Below are 24,036 nucleotides of genomic sequence, written 5' to 3' on the forward strand. Positions count from 1 at the left end.
TGCTGTATTTATCTAAAACCTGACGCACCGCCCCTCCGGCGGCTGCTGGGCCACAAAACCAACCAGCATCCAGAAGGGGGTAAAGACCCGGATCTTAAAGACCTGGACCCGTAAAGGAGCCCGGACCCCCCGATCAATAACCAATAATCAATAACCGATAATCAATAACCGATAACCCGTCCAGGAGGGGGGTTCGTTCAGTTAAAGCTCCATGAAGGTGTGAGAGTCGAGGGTTCGAATGAATGGCCTGGTTGTCAGGCCGGCGGGTTCCGGCTAGTTCCGGCTAGTTCCGGCGAGTTCCGGCTAGTTCCGGAGGGTTCCGGAGCTGCAGAGATCACCAAGGAAGGAATTCTTTGTCTGCTTCGTTTAAATGTGTAAATCATGAATGAAGCTGATGCTTTCCTCGGGTTCGGGTTCCGGTTCGGGTTCCGGTTGAGTTCAGATTTACACTCAGAATAGTTCTGGTTCTGTCAGTGGGCGTGTCTGTGGACGCACCTGGCAGGTAGCATGCCAGCTAACCGGTTAGCATATCTAGTGTATATGTAATGTAAAATATATTATATTCCATCTGGCCACGTGGTGGCGCTGGTGCTCAGGGCGGAACGTCCCTAATAAGGGGGGTATTTTCCTATTCATCCAATAGCGGCGCTGATGGGAGGAGCTTAGCATTGCTAAGAAGAGCTAATTTACTGCTAAATCTGGCCAACCAGATTCACGCTGAGGTATTTAAAGCATTTAAACTATTTCCCAGGGTGCAGTGCGTCTCAGCGTCTGTTCTGGTTCTGGTTCTGGTTAGCAGGACCACCTAAGAGTTGTAGGTCGTATTTTAATTTCGTCACTATTGGAGATAAACAAACCAATAAACCAAAAATATGTGGGTTTCCTCCCTGCTGTCAGTCAGCTGAATGCAATTTGTGTGTGTGTGTGTGTGTGTGTGTGTGTGTGTGTGTGTGTGTGTGTGTGTGGGTCTGTGTGTGTGTGTGTGTGTGTGCGTGTGTGTGTGTTTGTGTGTGTGTGCGTGTGTGTGTGTTTGGGTGTGTGTGTGTTTGGGTCTGTGTGTGTGTTTGGGTCTGTGTGTGTGTGTGTGTGTGTGTGTGTGGGTCTGTGTGTGTGTTTGGGTCTGTGTGTGTGTTTGGGTCTGTGTGTGTGTGTGTGTGGGTCTGTGTGTGTGTGTGTGTGTGTGTGTGTGTGTGTGGGTCTGTGTGTGTGTTTGGGTCTGTGTGTGTCTGTGTGTTTGTGGGTCTGTGTGGGTGTGTGCGTGTGTGGGTCTGTGTGTGCGTGTGTGCGTGTGTGGGTCTGTGGGTGTGTGGGTGTGTGCGTGTGTGGGTCTGTGTGTGTCTGTGTGCGTGTGTGGGTCTGTGTGTGTGTGTGCGTGTGTGGGTCTGTGTGTGTGTGTGTGTGGCAGACAGGCAGGAACACGCTGCGTTTGCAAGACTGAACATTTTTTCTCTTTCGTTTCTCAGAACTCTAAAATAAAGATCCAAAAACGGACGGCGGCTTCCTGTTTGTCTGATCCTGGCCTCTGATTGGTCCGTTGTCTTCCTGTTTGTCTGATCCTGGCCTCCGATTGGTCCGTTGTCTTCCTGTTTGTCTGATCATGGCCTCCGATTGGTCCGTTGTCTTCCTGTTTGTCTGATCGTGGCCTCCGATTGGTCCGTTGTCTTCCTGTTTGTTTGATCCTGGCCTCTGATTGGTCCGTTGTCTTCCTGTTTGTCTGATCCTGGCCTCTGATTGGTCCGTTGTCTTCCTGTTTGTCTGATCCTGGCCTCTGATTGGTCCGTTGTCTTCCTGTTTGTCTGATCCTGGCCTCCGATTGGTCCGTTGTCTTCCTGTTTGTCTGATCATGGCCTCCGATTGGTCCGTTGTCTTCCTGTTTGTCTGATCATGGCCTCCGATTGGTCCGTTGTCTTCCTGTTTGTCTGATCATGGCCTCCGATTGGTCCGTTGTCTTCCTGTTTGTCTGATCCTGGCCTCTGATTGGTCCGTTGTCTTCCTGTTTGTCTGATCCTGGCCTCTGATTGGTCCGTTGTCTTCCTGTTTGTCTGATCCTGGCCTCTGATTGGTCCGTTGTCTTCCTGTTTGTCTGATCCTGGCCTCCGATTGGTCCGTTGTCTTCCTGTTTGTCTGATCATGGCCTCCGATTGGTCCGTTGTCTTCCTGTTTGTCTGATCCTGGCCTCCGATTGGTCCGTTGTCTTCCTGTTTGTCTGATCCCGGCCTCTGATTGGTCCGTTGTCCCCCCAGACGACAGCATGTCTGGAGCCAGCGTCTCCGACGTCAACGATCGTCTGTCGGCGTTGGAGCTTCGCGTTCAGCAGCAGGAAGACGAGTTAACGGTGATGAAGGCGGCGCTCGCCGACGTCCTGCGCCGCCTCGCCGCCTCTGAAGACGCCGCCGCGTCCTCCGCCAGGAAGCAGCCGGGAGGGAAAGGTAAGAACCGTTCGATGCCCCCGATTGGTTGTTTGTTCTCATCCCAAGGGGGGCCGGCCCCCGTGGCACAAACGCCACGACGCCTCCGGTCGAGCGCGTCTCCAGACCTGGTGCTTACGTGTTAACTGGTTCTGGTCGGTGTCAGCAACAGTGTGCTGCCCCCTGCAGGTGGGGCGGGCCTGCGCGAGGCCTACTCCATGTCCTGCATCTCCAACGGAGGACCTGGACGAAAGAGAGACTCCGCCTCCGTCACCAGGAAGGAAACGCTGTCGTCAGCTGCCAAGAGGTAAGCACACACGCACGCACGCACGCACGCACACACACACACACACACACACACGCACGCTCACACGCACGCGCGCACACACACACAGACACACACACACAGACACACGCACGCACACACACACGCACGCACACACACACACGCACGCTCACACGCACGCGCGCACACACACAGACACACAGACACACGCACGCACGCGCGCACACACACACAGACACACACACACAGACACACGCACGCACGCACACACACACACACACGCACGCACACACACACGCACACACACACACACACACACACACACACACACACACACGCACGCTCACACGCACACATCATCCATGAAGGTTCTTCGTCTCAGATCAAAGGTTTCCTCCTCCCGAGTCTCTAGATGACGTCACACATAGTCCATGCCGGCGCCAGACGTTCGTCCCGCCCACTATGAGCAGTGGACTCGGGTCCAATCAGTGAATAGAACACGGTCAATGCGGGAAATGGGCGTGTCTTCTTCACCGAGAGTCTTTGGTCCCGCTGATCATTAGAACCAGGAGGAACGAGTAGAATCTTCTGGTCCCTGACGGTCTCGGTTCCGTCCACAGTGGAGCAGAGACACGGGGGGACTCTGATGGGTCCTGGTGGTTTGTGAACCAGCAGGACCAGTAGAACCGAGTCGATGGTTCTTGTGGTCTCTCACCGTCCTGGTTTTGTCCACAGTGGAGCAGACAGGAAGAAGGAGACCGGCAGCCAGCGGTCTCTGATGCAGGAGATCCAGGAGCATGAGGAACCCAATCCTCCGAAGGACACGACTCCTTCCCCCCTCCTGTCCCCAGATCCCCCAAACCCCTGACTCCCCCCAGAGACCGCCTCAGTCCGCTGACAACAGTAAAGGCCACGCCCCTCCCAAAAGGTTCCCGTTTGTCCTCTGTCCTCTGGATATGTCTGACTTTACTTCTGGCTGCTGCTCTGGCATCACTAACCCCGCTTCCAAGAACCCCCCCCAGCCCATCCGTCCTTCAGGACCTGAACGCCCCTGATCCAGGTGCAGTTAGGATAGAGGGAGACGTGGAGCTAGAAGTCTTCGGGGCCTTCCTGAGACCCCCCGAGACCTCCTCAGACCTCAGGTCCAGCTCATGGAGGCCCTGAGGAGGTCCTCGGCCGTGTGTGCTTTATTAAATCTAACAGTTTCTTTTCCCGCCTCCCCCCTGAGGATCTCCTCCTCCTCTTCCTCCTCCTCCTCCTCCTCCTCCTCCAGCTCTTTCCTCACTCAGTCCTTGTTCTTCTGGTCTCCTAAACGCTGCCGGGTCTTGAACTACTAAACGCCGGTCCTCTGCGTGTCCCAGCAGGCCTCCTGTAGCTTCTGGCTTTCGTGTCTGAGGTTTCACTCGGAGTCACTGACCGTTTCGTCCACATTGTGACAAACGGACTCTGAAGGACCGTCCAGGTCCAGCTGGACAATGGTTCCTCTGGACGTCTGGACGGCGTCTAGTCGTTACTGTCCAGTACTTCTGATCACAAGAACTCTGGTTCTCACCTGTTCTGATCGAGCCTAAACCCAACCCGAGACCTCGGAACCATTTGAATGGAGCTGAAAGTCAGTGACTCGTAGTGGCCTCCTCCTCCTCCTCTTCCTCTTCCTTCTGCTCCTCCTGCGGGGACACGCCTCTGACGCCGTGTCCTCTGTGTCCAGGGGACCCAGTGTGAAACGGGCCTCGGCCATGGAGCGTTCTCAGAGCTCCACCTGGGACGGCTCCGAGGACAACCGGAGCAAACTGGTGAAAGCAGCGTCCACGTCCAAGCTGCTGGTCAAAATGGTGAAGAACTCCGAGAGGTACAGGAAAGCCTTCCGATCGGTCCGGATCACTTCATTGATCCGTTGGTGACGTATCGGTTGATTTGGTCGATTGCTGAATTCTTTCTGTGTCCTGCTTTCAGGCATAAAGACGCCGCGGTCGGTCCAGGTAGGCGTCCACGCCGTCCCGAGGCTGCTGTTTTTAGCGTTGTTGCTGTTTGTGTTTGTGTTTTTGTTTTTGTTTTTCTTGTCGCGTTGTTGGTTGTTGTTTAGTGACATTGTTTTTGTCTCAAACCAGCGAAAATGTCGACTCGAGAGAAAAACAGCCAAGCTGGTGAGTCGGGATGAGTCGCCTGAGCAAACGTTAGCAACATGCTAACATGCTATTAGCATCTGAATTAGCACCCCTTATAATTTCTTCTCTAGACCAATCACGTCTCTCTCTCGCTGGCTTTCGCCGTTATTTAAGCTTGCTCGCTCTCTACCCCTGTTGTTGGCTCCGCCCCCTGCTTTCCTTTGCCTCCGTGCACGATCGACCTGGCGTTACTCTCGCTTTGGTCGACAGGTCGTATCAGATCAGTCGGAGGCGTGTCAAATGCAAGTTATTGGACGTAAACGATGACACGGCAAACCTGTGTCACCTGCTTCACGCTGCACGGCAGCTCTGCGCCCTCACCGGTCCCTCACCGGTCCCTCACCGGTCCCTCACCTGTCCCTCACCTGCCTGATCACAGCTTAGCTTCTGGGTACAGTTTATCCTACATCGGACCAGTCCTGGGGTCATTTCTAAATCCGTCCTTCGCCGTGTTCTAGAGGGGACCCTCAAGATGTTCATGCGGGGTCGACCGATCACCATGTTCGTCCCTTCGAATGTCGACAACTACGATGAGATTCGAACGGAGCTTCCTTCTGAAAGGCTCAAGCTGGAGTGGGCGTATCCTTTTCAAACAGGACAATTATCAATGACGAAGACGTCGCCAGATCCCGCTGTCTCAGCAATATTAAGGCCATCACAGGAGACCCGTCTCGCCCCGCCCATCACCTGCTGCCCTCTGGGCGGCGCTACAGGCTAATCAAATCCCACAGCACCAACCAATCAACCTTAAATAGCACTTAAACGCATCCACATCACAATCAGGGACGTGCACCTCAATCACTGTCATACCTGAGTAGTATCCGTTGTGTTTACTTGTATTGCTTTGTCCGCGCAGAGCCCCTTTAATGTCACTGCATCACTGTGTTTAATGACTATAAAGTTATATTCAATTCTAATTAGAAATACATTTACTAGAAATCAACCAGTGCCTTAAGGTGATCCGTAAAACTACATCCTAATAATATATTTTTTTAAAGTGTTTAGTAAATTTAGCTAGTCTGATGGTTAGCTCGACGGGTAGCCTGATGGTTAGCTCGGAGGGTAGCTTGATGGTTAGATTGACGGGTAGATTTTCCAGTAGTATTCATACTAGCTGAGCCGATACTAAGTAAAAATACGTGAGACGAATTAGAATAAGTCTTGCTGATTTTGAATCGCTTGGTTTTTGAACCCGAAGCCCCGGATCATCCCGCGCAGACACAAGCGTGTCGTCTGCATACGACGGCACGGTTCACAGAATGTCCGGGTGCTTCCAGGTGCTTCCTTGACTTCCTGCAGGTACGGCTACCGTGGCAGAGACTGCAGGGCGAACGTTTACCTCCTCCCGACGGGCGAGGTGGTTTACTTCATCGCCTCCGTCGTGGTCTTGTTTAACTACGACGAGCGGACTCAGAGACATTACCTCGGACACAACGACTGCGTGAAGTGGTGAGGAACGTTTCTGACGCCGTTTCAGCCGGTCTGTGGCGACGGCTGCGTAACCGCTACGTGTGTGTCTCCGTCAGTTTGACGATCCATCCGGACAAGATCCGCATCGCTACCGGACAGATCGCAGGAGTGGACAAAGACGGACGGGTATTTATCGATCTTAGTAAACACAATCAGGATCATGCTAATGTTTGCGAGGGTCGAGTCCGGATTGAATTCTTTCCTGAAATTGCGGCGGCTCCGCCTTCAGGGCTGGAGGGGCGGAACCACCCTACAATTGCGCATGCGTTTTTTTTTAACCGTGCTAATGCTAATTCCAGGTGTGTGTTCACGTTTTCAGGCCTAATGCTAATTCCAGGTGTGTGTTCGCGTTTTCAGGCGGTGCAGCCTCATGTTCGCATCTGGGACAGCGTCAGCCTGTCGACGCTTCAGGTCATTGGCTTGGGAACGTTTGAGAGGGGCGTCGGCTGTCTGGCTTTCTCTAAAGCTGTGAGTGTCACGTCAGTGTTGTCATGACGACTTTGGGTACCATCAGTTCTGGTCAGTGATTGGTGGAGACCTCGTCGGTGGTTGGTTGGTTTACCTTTAGATGACCTCACATCATTTACATCTCCAGTGTGCTGGATCGATCGTGTCCCGTCAGAACCGGTACCGGCGTAGATCTAGATGTCCCAGATGGATTCAGTCACACCTGTCAATCTGTCCTCCAGGACTCCGGCCATCACCTGAGCGTTATTGACGACTGTAACGATCACATGTTGACGGTTTGGGATTGGCAGAGGAAGTCAAAGGTTGCTGAAATCAAGGTAAGCGCTCACTCTTGATCGGAAACCTACGCCGGGCCAGAGCTGCTTCCTGTTTGATTGGTACTGATTAGCGAGAGCTTGTTGTGGCTACATGCTAGCTTCGTGTAACTAAAGTTCCTCTGTTCAAACACGTGGCTACATGCTGCATGCTAGCTTTATGTAACTAAAGTCCCTCTGTTCAAACACGTGGCTACATGCTAGCTTCATGTAACTAAAGTCCCTCTGTTCAAACACATGGCTACATGCTACATGCTAGCTTCATGTAACTAAAGTCCCTCTGTTCAAACACGTGGCTACATGCTACATGCTAGCTTCATGTAACTAAAGTCCCTCTGTTCAAACACATGGCTACATGCTACATGCTAGCTTCATGTAACTAAAGTCCCTCTGTTCAAACACGTGGCTACATGCTACATGCTAGCTTCATGTAACTAAAGTCCCTCTGTTCAAACACATGGCTACATGTTACATGCTAGCTTCATGTAACTAAAGTCCCTCTGTTCAAACACGTGGCTACATGCTACATGCTAGCTTCATGTAACTAAAGTCCCTCTGTTCAAACACATGGCTACATGCTACATGCTAGCTTCATGTAACTAAAGCTAGCTTCGTATGTTTGTTGTAACATCCCACTAACAGCATTATAGAGCGTGTTAAAATGTGGAGACTGATTTTAATTTCTAGTTTTAAAAAGTTTGATGCATGCTAGTTTTATTGTTTAAATACATCTTGTGTGTAATTTAGAAATATTAAACACACCTGAGATTTGCTGAATGGAATGTAATTGATGTGAGGCTTCACTCGGGGTTTTACTTTTTACTAGCATTGAATGCTCTTAAATTCGGTGCCGTTGAAAATAAACGTTTTACGGTCTCTGAATGGTTCTGATCCGTTTTAGCCTGTTCTGATTGGAGCGACCTGGATTTTGCTGTTCTTTGTCCGACTGGTTTCAGACCACTAATGAGATCGTCCTGGCCGTGGAGTTTCACCCCACCGACCCAAACACCATCGTCACCTGTGGGAAATCCCACATCTTCTTCTGGACCTGGACCGGAACCTCATTAGCCCGGAAACAGGGAATCTTCGGCGTAAGCAGACAATTTTCTCCTGTTGATCTCTGGAATAAAACGTCTTCAGAGTCCAGATGATCCGGTTCAGCCTCCGGGGATTATTGACCGTTTCCGTGGAAACAAGCCTAATGTTTCTAATCATTGTTGACGCCCATAAAATGTCGTGATTCTAAACAGTGCAGAGACGTAAAAGGCACTAAATTCTTCTCCGTGTCAGAAATGCGAGAAGCCGAAGTTTGTCCAGTGTCTGGCGTTCCTAAGCAACGGGGACATCCTGACCGGAGACTCCGGAGGAATCCTGCTGGTCTGGACCAGGAGCTCCACCGACACCCCCGGGAAGGGGCCCAGAGGTGAGGAGGGACCCCAGACCAGGTCAGAGGTCTTCATTGATGGTCCAGGAACACTGATGTGTGTGAGAGATCTGATTGGCCGGAGAGATGGTTGTTCCACACCTATGTGGGAAACCAGGAAGTGTGCCGGTCCAGTCCACGAAGATGGAGTTCTGTCACCGCCGGAAATATCTGAACACGCCTGCTCAGAGAGTCGGGCATGAAAACAACAACAAACGGAGCAAATCACACATTCAGGGCAGTCATCTCCTGCCTCCTGCTGGCCGCCATCGGAACTGCACCTGGAAATAAAAGTTGGACGAGGAAAGGTGTGACTGATCCGTGTGTGTGTGTGTGCAGCATTTCAGATCATTCGCCAGGTCAAAGGTCACGAAGGCAGCGTGTTCTGCATGTGTGAGATGAGGAGCGGCACTCTGCTGACCGGAGGAGGAAGAGACCGGAGGATCATCCTGTGGGACCACGACCTGAGAGCCGAGCACGACATCGAGGTCGCCACGCACACGCACGCACACACACACACACACGCACGCACGCACGCACGCACGCACGCACACACACACACGCTCATGCGAGTGTCACAGATGCAGATCAATAAAGCTGATTGGTGATGTCAGGTCCCGGATCAGTACGGAACCATCCGAGCGCTGTCTGAGGGGAAGGGGAACGAGTTCCTGGTCGGAACGTCGCGTAACTTCATCCTGAGGGGAACCTTCAACGACGGCTTCCAGGTCGAGGTCCAGGTGAGACCCGTGACGTCGGCGCGATGTTTCCGGGGGTGAGGCCGGCGTTATTGATCGCTGCGTGATGCGTTCAGGGACACACAGATGAGCTGTGGGGTTTGGCGTCCCACCCGTCCAGAGACATGTTCCTGACGTGCGCCCAGGACCGGTTGGTCTGCGTCTGGAACTCGGCGGACCACAGTCTGCACTGGTCCCGCACGCTGGAGGTGAGGGGGCAGCCGATTGGTGCACGGGGACGGCGGGACGGCTCGGTGGTTGACGGCTCTGTCTCGCCCTCAGGAACATGGACACTGTGCAGACTTCCATCCGACGGGAGCCGTGGTCGCCATAGGAACACACTCTGGAAAGTCAGTATTGGTCCTTTACGGGCTGGGTCGTGGTCCCGCCCGTCCCGCCGGTCTCATCCTTGTCTTGCTGGACGACCTGTCCACAGGTGGTACGTTCTGGACGCCGAGACCACCGACCTGGTGGGGATCCACACGGACGGGAACGAGCAGCTGTCCGTGATGCGCTTCTCCGTCGGTGGGTGAAACACTGTTTCCATGGCAACGCTATTGGAGCGACGAAGGCCGTGACCGTGTGTGTGTGTGTGTGTGTGCGTGTGCGTGCGCGTGCGCAGATGGCAGTCTGTTGGCTGTGGGGTCCCATGATAACTTTATCTACCTGTACACCGTCTCTGAGCGAGGACGCAGGTACAGCCGCTACGGGAAGTGTACCGTAAGTACTGAACTCCATAACCTTTCACGACATGGACCAATCAGGCGTCCTCACGACTCACCCGGATGTGTCCACAGGGACATTCCAGCTACATCACGCACCTGGACTGGTCACCTGACAACAACTTCATCATGTCCAACTCTGGAGACTACGAGATCCTCTACTGTGAGTACTGCAGTAGTCCTGTGTACTGTGAGTGCTGCGTCCCGAGGTAGTGACGGCCGTGTGTGTCTTCAGGGGACGTCCCAAACGGTTGCAAGCTGATCAGGAATCGTTCCGAGTGTAAAGACATCGATTGGGCGACGTACACCTGCGTCCTGGGATACCACGTGTTTGGTCAGCGCCTGCGCCGGAGTGTTGCATCATGGGATGTACCCGACCTGTCCTAACGCGTGTGTGTGTTTGTGTGTGTGTCCCAGGCGTGTGGCCCGAGGGGTCCGACGGGACAGACATCAATGCTCTGATCAGGTCTCACAACAGGAAGGTGATCGCTCTGGCAGACGACTTCTGTAAAGTTCACCTGTTCGCCTACCCGTGTTCCACGCCAAAGGTGAGCCGCACGCACGCACACACACGCACACACACGCACGCACGCCCGTGTGATCGATCAACCGATCAATGATCCGTGTCTGCAGGCTCCCAGCCACAAGTACGGCGCCCACAGCAGTCATGTGACCAACGTCAGCTTCCTGCACGGCGACGGTCACCTGATCTCCACGGGGGGGAAGGACACCAGCATCATGCAGTGGCGTTTGGTTGAGAAGTCGCCGCTGTCTTTCCCCGACGGCCTCCTCCCGACCTCTCCCGCCCAGCAGCCGGACCACGCCCCCGCCCCACCCGCTCTCCCTAAAGCCACGCCCGCGCCGGAATCTGCTCCTCCCCCGACAGCCAATGGGACGCAGGAGTCCTCCCTGGATTCCCCACCCCCTACAGAATCAACCTCACCCATCCCCGAGTTAACTCCGCCCTGCTCGGAGTCGACCCCGCCCCCCTCAGACAGCCTGGATCCCAGCGATGACACGGCCACGCCCAGTGACGAGGGGCTGCCCCCCCTCCCCCTCCCCCCACAGACGGAGGGTGTGTGAGTGTGTTCCGGTACAGCCGTCGTTGTGAGGACCAGGTAGGGCTTCACGTCGCAACGTTTCAGGGTCGCCGTCGGTTACGCGTCTGTGATGGATAAATGTGAAAAGCATCTTTTATACAACTTATTGATCGAATTGTCGCCTCTGGTCTCGATGGAACGTCCAGAAAGGCAATCTAAAAAAAAACAAAAAAACATCGAGCTGCTAGCAGAAGCTGCTAACGGCTAACGTAGCGGAGGAACCGTTACCGGTTCCGATGCTGTCGGTTCTCATTGGTGCTCGGGGAGAACCGCATTTCATTCAGCGACGGTCCTCACAAGTTTAGAAGTACGAGTGTGTGTGTGTGGAGGGCGGGGCTACGAGTACCGGGCGTGTCGGGCTCATCCAATGAGAGCGTAGCAGGAAGTGTCCTTCAAAAGCCTTATGAAGTTGCATTAAAAAAAAATCTCATCTGATTTTAAATAATTGTAATTCTGTGAATAGAAATTGGATAAAAGACTGAAGAATTCATTTAGCGTTAAAGACTCAACTTTATTTGTGTTTACCTTCAACAAGACATTTCAAAATAAAAGCGCAGTGAGGCGATGGTGTATGGAAGGCTTTTAATGTGAAACATGCAGGAAGTGTAATGCGGTGGGATGGTGTGGTCAAAGATCAGCGTACATGAGAACTATTATTATGGGATGCCGTCGTTTGAGACCTCTGATACGATTTAAATCGAAACGGGAGAATTCAGCTTTGACACGTCGGTTTGGACACTTCTGGTCGCCACCAGGGGGAGCGCTAACCAGCTAACCAGGTCAGCGGAAACGCCTCGTGTCTGATTGGCTGACTCCCTGATGTTTGTTCACTCTCCAGGGGGTGGGGCTTATCGGAATGGGGGCAGGTCTTTCATGTTTTTTTACTATTTGTTTTTTCTACTCTTGTCTCTGGAGGACTCGACCAGAGTCCACGACTCTACTTGGACAGTCAGGGAGGGGCGGGGTCACGGGAGGGGTGGGTCCTTTGATGGTCTGTGGGAGGGGCGGGGTCATGTGGGAAATTCTGGATTTTTGTTTATCTTTGTCGTCGATCAGTAACATTAATATTCATTGATTATAATGATCATGTGACTGTTTTGAGCCAATCGTGTCTTTTCTCATTCCTGTCGGACGACGGATTGTAGCGAAGATTTCAACAAAAAAAAAAAATTGAATAAATGTATTGAAAACTGAATTCTTGTCGTCGTGGTAACGATCGCATTCCGGAGGCTTGTTCCGTAACACGGACGTATAAAATAACGACTGCTCTCAGGTCAGCGTCGATTATTTATTACCCTAAGAGGATTTTATTATTCAAACATTGTGAAGTCGAGCGCCGCTCCGCCCGTTCGGCGCCGCTCCGCCCCTTCGGCGCGGCGAGGCTTCGGCCCGTCGTTTCCTGGGACGCGAGCGCTTCACCCGTTGCAGCGGTTCTGGTTGCAGCAGGTCCAGCCGTCCTCGGAGCAGAGCTCCAGACGGACGCAGCCTTTCTCGCCGTTGCCTGCAGCGACGCACGGGACAACGTCCTGTTGACGCGGAAGGAGCTCCGGAGGCGCCCCGACCAATCAGGTGCGAGACTCACCCCTGGTGTAGCAGGCCTGTCGCACCGGCCCGGTGCAGTTCAGCAGCAGCTCCTCCCACACGCCGTCCCGGTGGTAACACTGGATCTCAAACTGCTCCGCTGCAACGCAAATGCACCCGCCGTCACCCCGGGGGGGCAAACGCTATGACCCAAACGTTCCTGTAGAGGGCAGAGCAGGTGCAAAACTCCGCCCACATTCCCTGTTCGGGTTGTTTCTGATGCTGAGACGCAAATTATCAACGCAAACTATGAATACTAAACCGCTTTAAGGGTTAAAATAACCCAGAATTGTAATCAATATTGCCCAATCAAGGGATTTTAGAGAACAGCCGGACCCTGCAGTCGCCCGTTTTCACTTTTCATCCCAGAAAACGATTTAATTCCATTTAAAGTGAGGGAGCAGAAACTGCGTAATCTCGCTAATCCCTTAATCTCTGCCACCGGACGCGCCGCTTTCATCGCCTGTGCTTCGTGTGAAGGGAGCTCTGGTCCAATCAGAAGAGAGGCTGAAGCGTTCTCCGCCCTCTCGGCTAACGCTAGCAAGCGGTCGGACGCCTTTACCTGAGCGGCAGAAAGCCGGGATGAGGAGCAGCAGCAGGAAAACCTTCATCGTCCCGTTGACTCCGACAGCAAGAACAAAGACGCTGCGCAGGCGGCTGAACTTTACCCCCCCCCAACCGGAGAGCTAGAGATCAAGAGCACACGATAATCCCTAACCTGAAATCAATACTCAGTTCTGTGAATCTCCACGGTGGAACATCCGATGTTTGGACCGTACGCTGAACTTTGTTTTTTAGATGCAGCTATTTATTTCATTATATAATTCTTTTATTAAAACACTTTTCTGCAACTCTCCTTCCCTGAATTACGGTATTCCAGCTGTTTTATTCAGACGCTATTTAACCCGGTTGGTCCCACGGAGATCGAGGTTCTCGTTTCCCAGGGAGAGCAGCAGCTCGGGTTAAGGTCAGGGCGAGGGGTTAAGGTTAGAGGTTAGGGCAGGCATGGGCAAACTACGGCCCGGGGGCCATATGCGGCCCCTTGGGCTTTTTAATCCGGCCCGCCGAACTTGTCCAAATTATATCATAAAATGTTATTAGAATTAAACCTCATTTATTTTACCTTTTTAAGATGAGCTTTTTATTGTCATTATGTTTTACACTTTCCATTTTTTCCTTTTAATATTACCTGTAAGAGGCCAAATCCTTTCCTGTAATGACTTTTACATGTCATTGATATTAGTTCACACTAATTTTAGAACCCATTGTGGCCCGCGAGTCAAAGTTTGCACACCCCTGGGTAAGGGTCAGGGGTTAAGGTAGAGTGTTAGGGGTTAAGGTAAGGGTGAGGGTTAGGGTCAGGGGTTAAGGTAGAGTGTTAGGGTTTTAGGTTAGGGGTTAAGGTCAGGGTCAGGGGTTAAGGTAGAGTGTTAGGGTTTTAGGTTAGGGGTTAAGGTCAGGGTTGGGAAAGAGGTTTTTAAGAAGAGTTTCGAGACTTTGATGGAGAAACACGGCGAGTCGCCTGAAGGCCTCGGTTCACATCCCGAAGGTCCCCTCGATCACATTATTCCAGCTCGTACGTGAACTTTGATCTCTGAGGGGCGGGTGGGAATAATATCTGTGTTCATGTCGTCTTGATTGTTGCAAGGTTTGTGTGTGACACACCCTGGAGCAACACCTGAACTCACCGGCCAATCACTGAGCAGCACACACACACACCTAGGTCTGCAGCCCGCGTAGCATAAATACCTGCGGTGAGGGAGCAGAGCGACCGGGTGGACCGACGCAAACCAGATCGAGTTAGCCGTCGATCAAAGTACGGACACGAATCCAGTCGGGAAAAGATGGAGACCGGTTCAAAACGGCAAAAAACCAAAACGGAGAGAAGCTTGTGCTTCAGGTACGAGGAGATAAAAGGAGATAAAACGAGACGAAACGAGACAAAACGAGACAAAATGAGATGAAACGAGACTAAACGAGATAAAAGGAGACAAAATGAGATGAAACGAGATGAAACAAGATGAAGCGAAATAAAACGAGACAAAAGGAGATTGTCTCACAAATGTGCAGGTTACAAAAAATAGAAAAGAGTTGGGTTCAATAAACAATTATTGACAAGTAAACAAGTAATCCAAACAAAAGGAAAGCATAAAAATAAACAGGAAGAAAATGAAAGAGAATAGTACCAAGAATAACTTTATTTACACAGAGAGAGCATCGATATTAAAAAGTGTAATGATTAAAAATGAACATGAATGAGAAGCTGGATGGATGCTGCTGGATGCTGGATGGATGCTGTACTACTCTCTTTGCTGCAGTATTACTACTTTCACTGCAAACCTGGTGCGGAATCAGAGTCCAGGCTGAGGGACTGAAGACGGGGGTCGGCCCACAGCCGATCGACTGGTTCTCCTGGGATCCGTCGTAGAACCGGTTGGTTCTGGTCGCCTCCCAGTGAGTCACACGTCCTCAGAAAGGGGCGGAGATCACCATCTTGCTGTTGTTCTCTTTGTCTCTCTGTAACCTGACGAATCTGCCTGAGGCCAGGATGTCGGAGCGGGGCGTCGGCCCAGGCGGAGCAGGTCGGTCCAGTCCGCGGACACGCCCCTTTCCTTCTTCAGCACCTGCGAGCGCTTCACCTGCACCTGTCTGAGACTCGGAGCGACAGAGACGCATCGATAGACGGACGGATCACCGGCGGCGACAGAGATGGACTTTGGCAACATCCTGGGTGAGTAAAAGGGGGAGAAGGAGGAGAAGGAGGAGAAGCGTGGGGGGGCTGATTCGTGCTTTCATGATGGTGACTGGGCTCAGTCTGGACTCGGACGCTGTAATTGTGTAATTACATTGTAATTACCTCACTTATCATGATTATTGCGATGAAACCTTTAAATGGCAACACTGATTCTCTAAAAACCGATTCATGCTTAGCAGGTAGCGTGTTTAGCGTGTTTAGCGTGTTCACCACCTCACCCTGACCTGCTAGCACGCTAACATTTACTCTGTTTGTCCTGCAGGGAAGATTGCGGACCATGTGCCGGTAGAGCAGGTAGCACAAAAGGTGGAGGAGGCGACCGGCTTGGAACAAGAGAAAGTCAAAGCGTGTATTGAAATCATCAAAGATGGCACCGAAGGAGCCGACGCTGAAAGTGAGTTTGATGCGGCGCCGCCTTCCTTTTTAACGCTCACCTTCTTTTTGTCGTGACGGCAGAAAGCTGAGATGAACAACATGTTTTTGTTCCAACCTCGCGGCAGCAGCTGATTGGTTCAGCTGGATCACATCTAACCAATCAGGAGGCGCCATGAAGAATTGACTCATTAATTCATGACTAAATGCTGCGGCTAAATCCAGCGCGTCTGTGAAGCGCGGAGAAATACGTCTTCATGAGATTCGATTATTCACGGCTCCCGTGCGGCGTGGAACCTCGGGTTCTCGTTCCGTAATACCGGAACTCTATTTCCCATAAGAGATCATAAAAACGAGGCGAACCCGTTCTAAGCGTGGCCCGCTGCGCACCCTGAAGTCACGCCTCTGGTGTTTCCGTTTGGCGCCGTTTTAATTCACATTCTCCTCCCCCCTTTTCTCAGAGCCGGCTGTTACCGAGGAAACCTGATCGCTCATCAAACCTGCAGCTGCAGCCGAAACGCATCTGAATGTAAAAATATCACAAATGGCTGCGGCGGCTGTGGATGTGATTCAGGCCGGATCAAAGCCTTGTGTTCTGATTGGCTTATAATAAAAGCAACGTGCTGAAGCACCCTAACCTTCTGTCTTGTACTTTTGTGACGCTAACAGAACGCTAACGGGACTCTGCTAGCAGTCCTACTGTTGATCTGTACACGAGGCTAGCATCGCTATTGCTCACTGTTGGGATGCTAATAAAGACAGGCTAACATTCCTATCCCTGGAGCAAGTTCTTAAGAGCATTCACTCATTCACTCATTCATTCATTCATTCATCTTCTGAACCGCTTTGTCCGTTATCGGCTCGCGGGCCAAGCTCTCTTCAGACGAGGGGTTTCCCAGCTCGGATAGGGGGGGGGGGGGTCGGCCCACAGCCGATCGACTGGTTCTCCTGGGATCCGTTGTAGAACCGGTTGGTTCTGGTCGCCTCCCAGTGAGTCACACGTCCTCAGAAAGGGGCGGAGATCACCATCTTGCTGTTGTTCTCTTTGTCTCTCTGTAACCTGACGAATCTGCCTGAGGCCAGGATGTCGGAGCGGGGCGTCGGCCCAGGCGGAGCAGGTCGGTCCAGTCCGCGGACACGCCCCTTTCATTCTTCAGCACCTGCGAGCGCTTCACCTGCACCTGTCTGAGACTCGGAGCGACGGAGACGCATCGATAGACGGACGGATCACCGGCGGCGACAGAGATGGACGATTTTCTCGGCAAGATGATCGGTGAGTAGAAGGAGAAGAGGGAGAAGGGTGGAGGAGGAGGAGAAGAGGGAGAAGGAGGAGGAGAAGAGGGAGGAGAAGGGTGGAGGGGCTGATTCGTGCTTTCAGGATTGTGACTGGTCCCCCTCTCCGTCCTGTCAGGATTTCAACTTCCTGTTTTTAAGATCAGGTGACGTTTCCTAGACTCAGGTGCAGGGGTCATTTACATATGATTTGCATATGTAAATGGAGCCATGGACAGGACGGCGCTCAGTTGTACTTAAGGGAACGTGCGTGGGTTCATGCGCACGCACGCTTTCGTACATCTGGATTTTTGCGTGCGAACGACGTTTTCTGGATTTGAGCGTTCGCCGTGTTTCAGTAGGAAATCCACGGAAGTCTTTGTAACATGTTGATTTGGATTTAACTGAAAGACGATCGTTAAGGTTTGATAACATCCGGATCAGCGCTGACTAACCGTGTTTGTCCTGCAGTAAAGAGCATCAAAGAAAAGATAGAGGACAAACTGCCATCGTTCCTTCAAAGCGACGACGCCAAGGACGAAGACAAAGGCAATTTCCTCTCAGATCTTTTTGACAAGGACGATAAAAAGAAGAAAGACAAAGACGGCAATTTCATCTCAGATCTTTTTGACAAAGATGATAAAAAGAAGAAAGACAATGACGGCAATTTCTTCTCAGATCTTTTTGACAAAGATGATAAAAAGAAGAAAGACAATGACGGCAATTTCTTCTCAGATCTTTTTGACAAAGATGATGATGATGTCCCCAAGAAAACAGGATTTGTTGGTCTCTACGCCGGACAGGGAGGAGCTGGAGTTACCGAAGGGAATGAGGGAGGAAGTGGAGAATTCAAAGGATGTGACCCAGATGCTAACGGCGGTACGTGTGGAGTAACTCAACATCGCCTCACTGGTGTTAACTGGGTCCATTGCTAATGTTAGCTAATGTCCACCATAGCTATATTTAAGATCTGGGGACACATTAGCGCTAAAAGACTGTCCAGTTTGACCCATTAACTGTTTTTCTTTTTCAGATTTGTTTCAAAATCTGGTGGATGTGGCTGAAGAAACACCAGGAAAATGACTCCGCAGAATCCTGACCTCTTAACCCCCCCCCCCCTTTTCCATTACCTTATCCATCTGGATTATTTTTACAAATTCAATTAAAAAAAATAACTAGTTGTTGGGATTACACAAAACACGTTTGTGATTATATTTAACATTTCTGTTCCTTTATGAGACTATGATCCTTGTACAGTGGGAGAGTTAGCTTAGCTTAGCTTGAAGTCTGGAAGCACAGGTTGATACACACACTTTAAATGCAAAAACAAGTAGCTTATAATCGTACACATGCCATGCTACTGCTACCCAGGCTTTTTGTGTTTTTACTATTCTTTGTGTATATCCAATATATATAGTATTCTGTAAATTGTAGTCGCTAGCTAATAGCATAACAAACTTCAGACAGCTAGCATAAATTTGCATTGACATTAAGAACGGTCCTACTTCCAGTCATTTAACTCCAGAGCTAAATGCTCCAGAGCTCGCTCTTTGGCGGGACTCGACTACTGATGTAGGAGCTCAGAAGATGTTTTCTAATATGTGAGGAGAAAATAACAATAAATGTGGATGAATGGACGTGTCTTGTTACGTTTTAATGCACTGGAGCTCATTAGCAACACAAGGAATGTGGTCGTCATCCATTTGGATAAGGTTTGGTTTATTAATGATCAGGATTGCAGAGTTTTTCTGGAAGTTTCTCGTTTCCACCTGGTGATTGTGAAGAAGTCGCAGCCATCTTTGAACAGATTAATCTGCTGTAGCTCCATTTTGGCAGCTCCGCACCCCCCCCCCCCAGATACATTTTGTGATTTGCGCCTAGCTAGCCTGCAGAGGCTACTAAGCATTTAAGCTAACATTCCAGCTCTGATTTCTTAAGTCCAGACGGCGTAGGCAATGAAACTAGTTAGCTGGACATGCTAATTAAAGCAATTAAAGCAGAAAATACATTCTTCATTAAATTTTCTACTGTTTTTAGCTTTGCAATGATGAAATAACTCCACCCTCTGTTGAAAAGCTTGAAGATGATTGGATGATATGTGTTCAGGGGAAGGCCCAAGTCTAGAAAATAACCACACAGTCCCCGTCGGCTAGTTAGCCTGGATCTGATCTGTGTGTCCGTCCTCTGGGAACTGAAGGTCAAGCAGCGTGAAGTCCTGATGGACGGGGACGCTGTTTTCATCGCACAGGAAGTGGCTCCGGAGGGTGATGCTGAAGGTCTTTCTTGGCAGTGAGAGGAGGGCCTGGATCCTCCCCGCTGCTACCTGGACGTGCTTCACCTCTGACCCTGGAGCTGAGAGCCAGACAGACGAGAACTCTGAGACCTACAGACTCACACACTGAATGCTTGTACTTCTGGACGGTTGTCGTGTTTATTGATAAGTGTGCGATGGACTCGCACCAAAAGTGTTCAATGTACATGAAATGACCGTGCAGGTGACGCCTGTATGCGTCTGTGCCTCGGGACAGGTCACGGTCACGTTACCGCAAAAATTAAACCCACAAGCTAGCAAAACAAACAAAACAAACATCTTCGGGGCTTCTTTGGAAAATGGAAAAGGCCCAACGAGGAGGAAGAAGAGGAAGAAGAGGAGCCGACGACTTCCAAGAAAATTAAATATCAGGAGTCGGACTTAAATTACGGCTTTATCTCCAGCTGACTGGCTTCGCTAACGAGGAACATAAGAGACCAAGAACCAGGATTAAAAGACAAGAACCAGGATTAAACATCAAGAACCAGGATTAAAAGACAAGAACCAGGATTAAACATCAAGAACCAGGATTAAAAGACAAGAATGTGGAATTTATGAAAGGAAAAAACGTGAACATGAAGTACGGAAGCCGTTATCGAGACCACAGCTAATGGTGAGTAGATATTGGTGTAATACTTTTTAACAGTTATTGCAAGTGTATAATATAATGTTTATTGGTAAGATTATATTCCTCTTTTCAATTTAATAAAGAAATTGCCTCTGCAAGAAACCGGCACAGACATCATGGCAGGAAAAGGGTTTTGGGTCTGAACTCTTATATATTTATTGATTATCAGAACTCTCAGTATTTTCACGTTATGGTACTTTCACACATTTAGAATGTTCACGTCCCACCTGAGCTCCTGTGGAGTTTATCGGGTGGAGCGCTGAGGATCCTATGAAGAAGAACAGGTGGAACCTGTACACACACCTGATTGTAGCTCCGCCCACTCACTGTCAGCACGCCCGGCCTGAAACGCAGAACAATTTGGGTAGGTTGATCTCAATCGTCTCGTACACAGCCGCTCCTCTGCCTTGCAGGTCACGGGTGCTGCTGGAGACTATCCCAGCATGTGAAAGGTGGGGCGCACCCCGGATGAGTCGCCAGCTCATCGCAGGGCACACGAAATGCAAACACACGTGCAAACAATTTAGCTTGAACAATTCACCTAGATCACATGTTTTTGGAGGAAACCAGAGAAAGGAATCGAACTCAGAACCTTCTTGCTGTGAGGCAACAGCGCTACCCACTGCACCACCCACCTCTTGTTCACTCTAACAAATAAATGAAATAAAAAAGCAAAGGTTTGCAATAAAACAGTCTTTAAAGTTCCACAATAATAATATTTTTTACCATTTATGTCATATTGTGTATTAAATCTTTTTTTTGTTTTTAAATGTATACAAAACTGGAATAATCGTCCCGTTGATGATGTCACACCTGTAGTAGCGGCGTGCAGCCGTGTGGGGCAGGCACGGGTAGCAGGGGCAGTAGATGCCGTTGGCGTCGGTATCGAGCTCGGCGGCGCAGCGGCCGCAGCCGGTGTACGTGACGTCGCCGCACAGTGCGGCGGTAATATCGTCCAGCGATGTGGAACTGTCCAGGACCGGCTGCAGTGCATTCTGGGAAGGCGGGGAATCCTGGAAGTGGAAGGTGTTGACCTGGACTCTAAGATCTGAGTCACCTGGAGGAAAGATGGCAAAACAAAATGGTTCCACTGTTTTTAATCTCGCTGGTGACGGAATTCAGGAGTTCCTCAGGGTTTACATTTTGGACCTCTGTTATTATTCATCAATGTGGTTTAGATATTCATTACTTTCAGAATTCATTCGTCGTCTTTGCGGCCAAAGGAACCCGGGGGCTGCTCAGACGTTTAGGACAGGAAATGATTCTTATTATATGTTTAATTCTTTCAGCTAGCCTTCAGGCTCACCGCCGTGTCTCTGGGACAGCAGCGTGTCCAGGTCGAGCTCGAGACGGCTGCTTCCCGTCCAGCTGGGTCGCAGTCGGGAGAATTCCTGTGCACGACGGCTAGCGGGGTCCAGAGGTTGAACAGCGCTCCAGGGGGTGGAGTGCAGCTCTGGGAGGTCAGAGGTCAAACCATCCCTCACCAGGAGGACGTGGAAGTCCCAAACGGCCCCTGAGGCAAACACATTTGGTGAGTCTCTTTATCATTTTGGCAAAAATGTCCAGTATTGTAGATTTGTAAACCTTTATCGCGGCTGAAGCGAGGCAGCCAATCCACAGCCGATCCCCACAGCAGCAGCACCCCCTGCTGGTTGTTCGGCTGCTCCACAGTCAGAGTGGCCTTGAGCTGGACCGCCGACGTGCAGCGAGACTCCGCCTCACTCCGCCACTCTGCAAACCATTTATTGTCTACATTTGATCTACAGGGTTGGAGGACGGAACCTTGTTGCTGTGAGGCAACAGCGCTAACCTCTACGCCACTGACCCGCCTTCCATTAGCTAGTTCTTTCCCAAACGGGGTTGGTCTCGTCTTTGGGGTCAGAGGGCGTGTTTTTGATGCCTTCTGACTCACACGGGGTTTTAAACATGGCCGCATCAGAACACTTGTTCAACCAATCAAACCAATTGATCACTCGAGGTTCTGGTGTGAGAGAACCCATGTCAACCTGTTGGGGTAGGTTCTTGGTTCTGGAGCTCTACGGTCATCAGGAAGGTTCTGGGTTCACACGCTGAACAGATTACAGAGACGCCTGACCCCGCCCTTACCTGTGCTAACGTGTGTGTGCGTGACGCGCAGCAGCGCGTGGGCCAGCGTGTCGACCCTCAGTGACCTCAGAATGGCGTAGGGGAGGCGATTCGGGTCTTGAGGGGCGTGGAGGTTTAGGGACGCCAAAGAGGGGCGGCGCTCACGGAGAGAGACACACAGAGCGCTGAGAGAGCGAGCATCAATGTTCCTAGGAACTGGAGAGAGAGAGAGAGAGAGCCGGGTCACTGTGGTGGGGAGGCTGCTGATTGGTCGCAGGGCGGGGTTACTACCTGGTGGCGAGGTGCGGGCCAGGATCTGACCCAGGTTCAGCAGTTTGCTGCTGAAGGTGGACTGCAGCACCGTCTCTCCTCTCCACCTGTCCTCGTTCACCTGGAGCCCTGAAACGACGCCCCCTTCCTTCAAAAGTGGGCGGTACCCAACCCTGGTTTGGGTACCGCCCACCTTTGACCCATCAGATTGCATCCAGATGTTGAAAAAGCAGCTACAGACGACAAATCTGTTTATAACATGCTAAGCTAGCATGGTGTCGTCCAGCTATCGCTAATATCAACCTAATCAATCAATGATGTCACGAAGCAGCTGATGAAGCTACGTCATCATCGTCACAGACATGCTAATGCTAGCTGCGGCGCTGTTCACCTCAGGTGTGTTTCCGTACCTGTAATGAGAAGAACGTCTCCCGGACGAACTGTCGACACCCAAAACGCCGCTCGCCGCCAGAGCACCACCTTCATCTCCACGCCTGATTGGTCCGTTACCACAATGGACGCCAAAGGAACGAAGGTCCCGGCAGACGGCCCGGTCCGGACCTTCGATCAGAACAATGAAACAAGAACGTTCTCCTGAAGGGGCGCAGGTTCTGGACCCGGAGGGGGGCGTGGCCTACGGCGTCAGTGATTGGAGGCGGTCTGAATCATATACGCACCTTGACCTCCCTCAGGTGACAGGGATGGACCGCAGCGACCAGAACCGAGTACCGCACGCCATGTCGGTCACAGTGGATCAGAAGGGTGGCGGGCGGTCGGCGCCCGGCGCAGTCCGGCGCCGCCGCGGACCCGTCCGTCCTCGGGTTCTCTGAGATCCGAGCCCGGGTGACCGAAGCTTCCCGTTGCTCCTCCTGGGAGCAGAGCACGCCGTCTGCGTTGGCCTCGATGACCACGCCCCCTTCCTTCACCCTCGGGGTCAGACAGGAGGCCGGCGGCGACGGCGCCACGGGGCTGAAGAGCTCTGGCGTGCTGGAGGAAACTTTGGGTGGGGTATCGGGAGCCGGGCTGCGTGCTGATTGGACGCCTCTCAGGATTAAAGCCTGACTCAGAGTCCAGCTGGCGAGGAACTGGGTCTGGGTAGACAAAAGGGGGGCGGCTGGAGCCGGCCGGCTTTCAGACGGTCGCTCCAGTTCTGGTTGAGCTGCAGGGAAGCTGAAGTCCAGATACTCGTGAACGGAACCGGGACACTCGTGGTCCAGCGCCGGACATGGGTTCGGGTCAGGGTTCGGGTCAGGTCTCTGCGCTCCAGAGAGGACGTCTCTCCGATCCGTCTTCGTTTCGTCCCCCTGGCTCAGTGGACCCGACCCGATTCTGGCTTCTCGTCCATCCTCATCTAAAGAAGGAGCAAACACCTCGTCTTTGTTTCCCACCCCCACGTACGGGTCCCTGAACGCCTCACCTGCAGCCGGCCTCAGTCGTCCTTCCTGCCAGGTGAGCTCCAGGTGTCTCCAGGGGGGAGGGGGTCGTCGCTGCTCGTCCACCGGGGCTGTGCCGGAGGAAGGAGGAGCCCCGAGGAAGACGAGGATCTTCGGCCGCTCACACATGACGTCTGCAGAGGAGGAGATGATGCACAGATTAAAAGTCTGCCCCTGGGAACAACCAATCAGGCGACAGGACCAGCCTGGGTCAAACCGGGCCCGGAGAGAACCCA

At 51.7% G+C, this 24,036-nt stretch overlaps 2 protein-coding genes and 1 long non-coding RNA gene across 3 annotated transcripts; 2 read left to right on the forward strand and 1 right to left on the reverse strand.

Annotated features, from left to right (window-relative positions):
• The first annotated feature begins 2,261 nt into the window (after positions 1-2,261).
• On the forward strand, positions 2,262-11,663 carry LOC137896208 (echinoderm microtubule-associated protein-like 4). The gene is made up of 23 exons (XM_068741736.1): positions 2,262-2,429; positions 2,598-2,715; positions 4,412-4,543; positions 4,648-4,673; positions 4,803-4,838; positions 5,318-5,438; positions 6,159-6,308; positions 6,386-6,455; positions 6,687-6,797; positions 7,019-7,114; positions 8,068-8,202; positions 8,402-8,534; positions 8,724-8,726; positions 8,874-9,022; positions 9,149-9,274; positions 9,349-9,480; positions 9,554-9,621; positions 9,708-9,796; positions 9,894-9,991; positions 10,069-10,156; positions 10,229-10,327; positions 10,411-10,541; positions 10,627-11,663. The coding sequence occupies exons 1-23, from the start codon at positions 2,339-2,341 to the stop codon at positions 11,074-11,076; spliced, it is 2,652 nt and encodes an 883-aa protein (XP_068597837.1). The 5' UTR covers positions 2,262-2,338; the 3' UTR covers positions 11,077-11,663.
• Positions 11,664-15,270: 3,607 nt separating this feature from the next.
• Positions 15,271-16,438, forward strand: LOC137896196 (uncharacterized). Its single transcript, XR_011105570.1, has 3 exons — positions 15,271-15,405; positions 15,692-15,823; positions 16,263-16,438. It is a non-coding gene; the product is annotated as an uncharacterized lncRNA (long non-coding RNA).
• Positions 16,439-18,747: 2,309 nt separating this feature from the next.
• On the reverse strand, positions 18,748-23,929 carry shld2 (shieldin complex subunit 2). The gene is made up of 9 exons (XM_068740967.1): positions 23,045-23,929; positions 22,778-22,928; positions 22,389-22,496; positions 22,119-22,313; positions 21,597-21,743; positions 21,319-21,525; positions 20,826-21,069; positions 20,240-20,355; positions 18,748-19,425 (listed from the first exon to the last, which is right to left on the reverse strand). The coding sequence occupies exons 1-9, from the start codon at positions 23,927-23,929 to the stop codon at positions 19,223-19,225; spliced, it is 2,256 nt and encodes a 751-aa protein (XP_068597068.1). The 3' UTR covers positions 18,748-19,222.
• Between the last annotated feature and the right edge of the window lie 107 nt (positions 23,930-24,036).

The sequence above is a fragment of the Brachionichthys hirsutus genome, chromosome 7 (assembly GCF_040956055.1).
Source record: "Brachionichthys hirsutus isolate HB-005 chromosome 7, CSIRO-AGI_Bhir_v1, whole genome shotgun sequence".
NCBI lineage: Eukaryota > Metazoa > Chordata > Actinopteri > Lophiiformes > Brachionichthyidae > Brachionichthys > Brachionichthys hirsutus.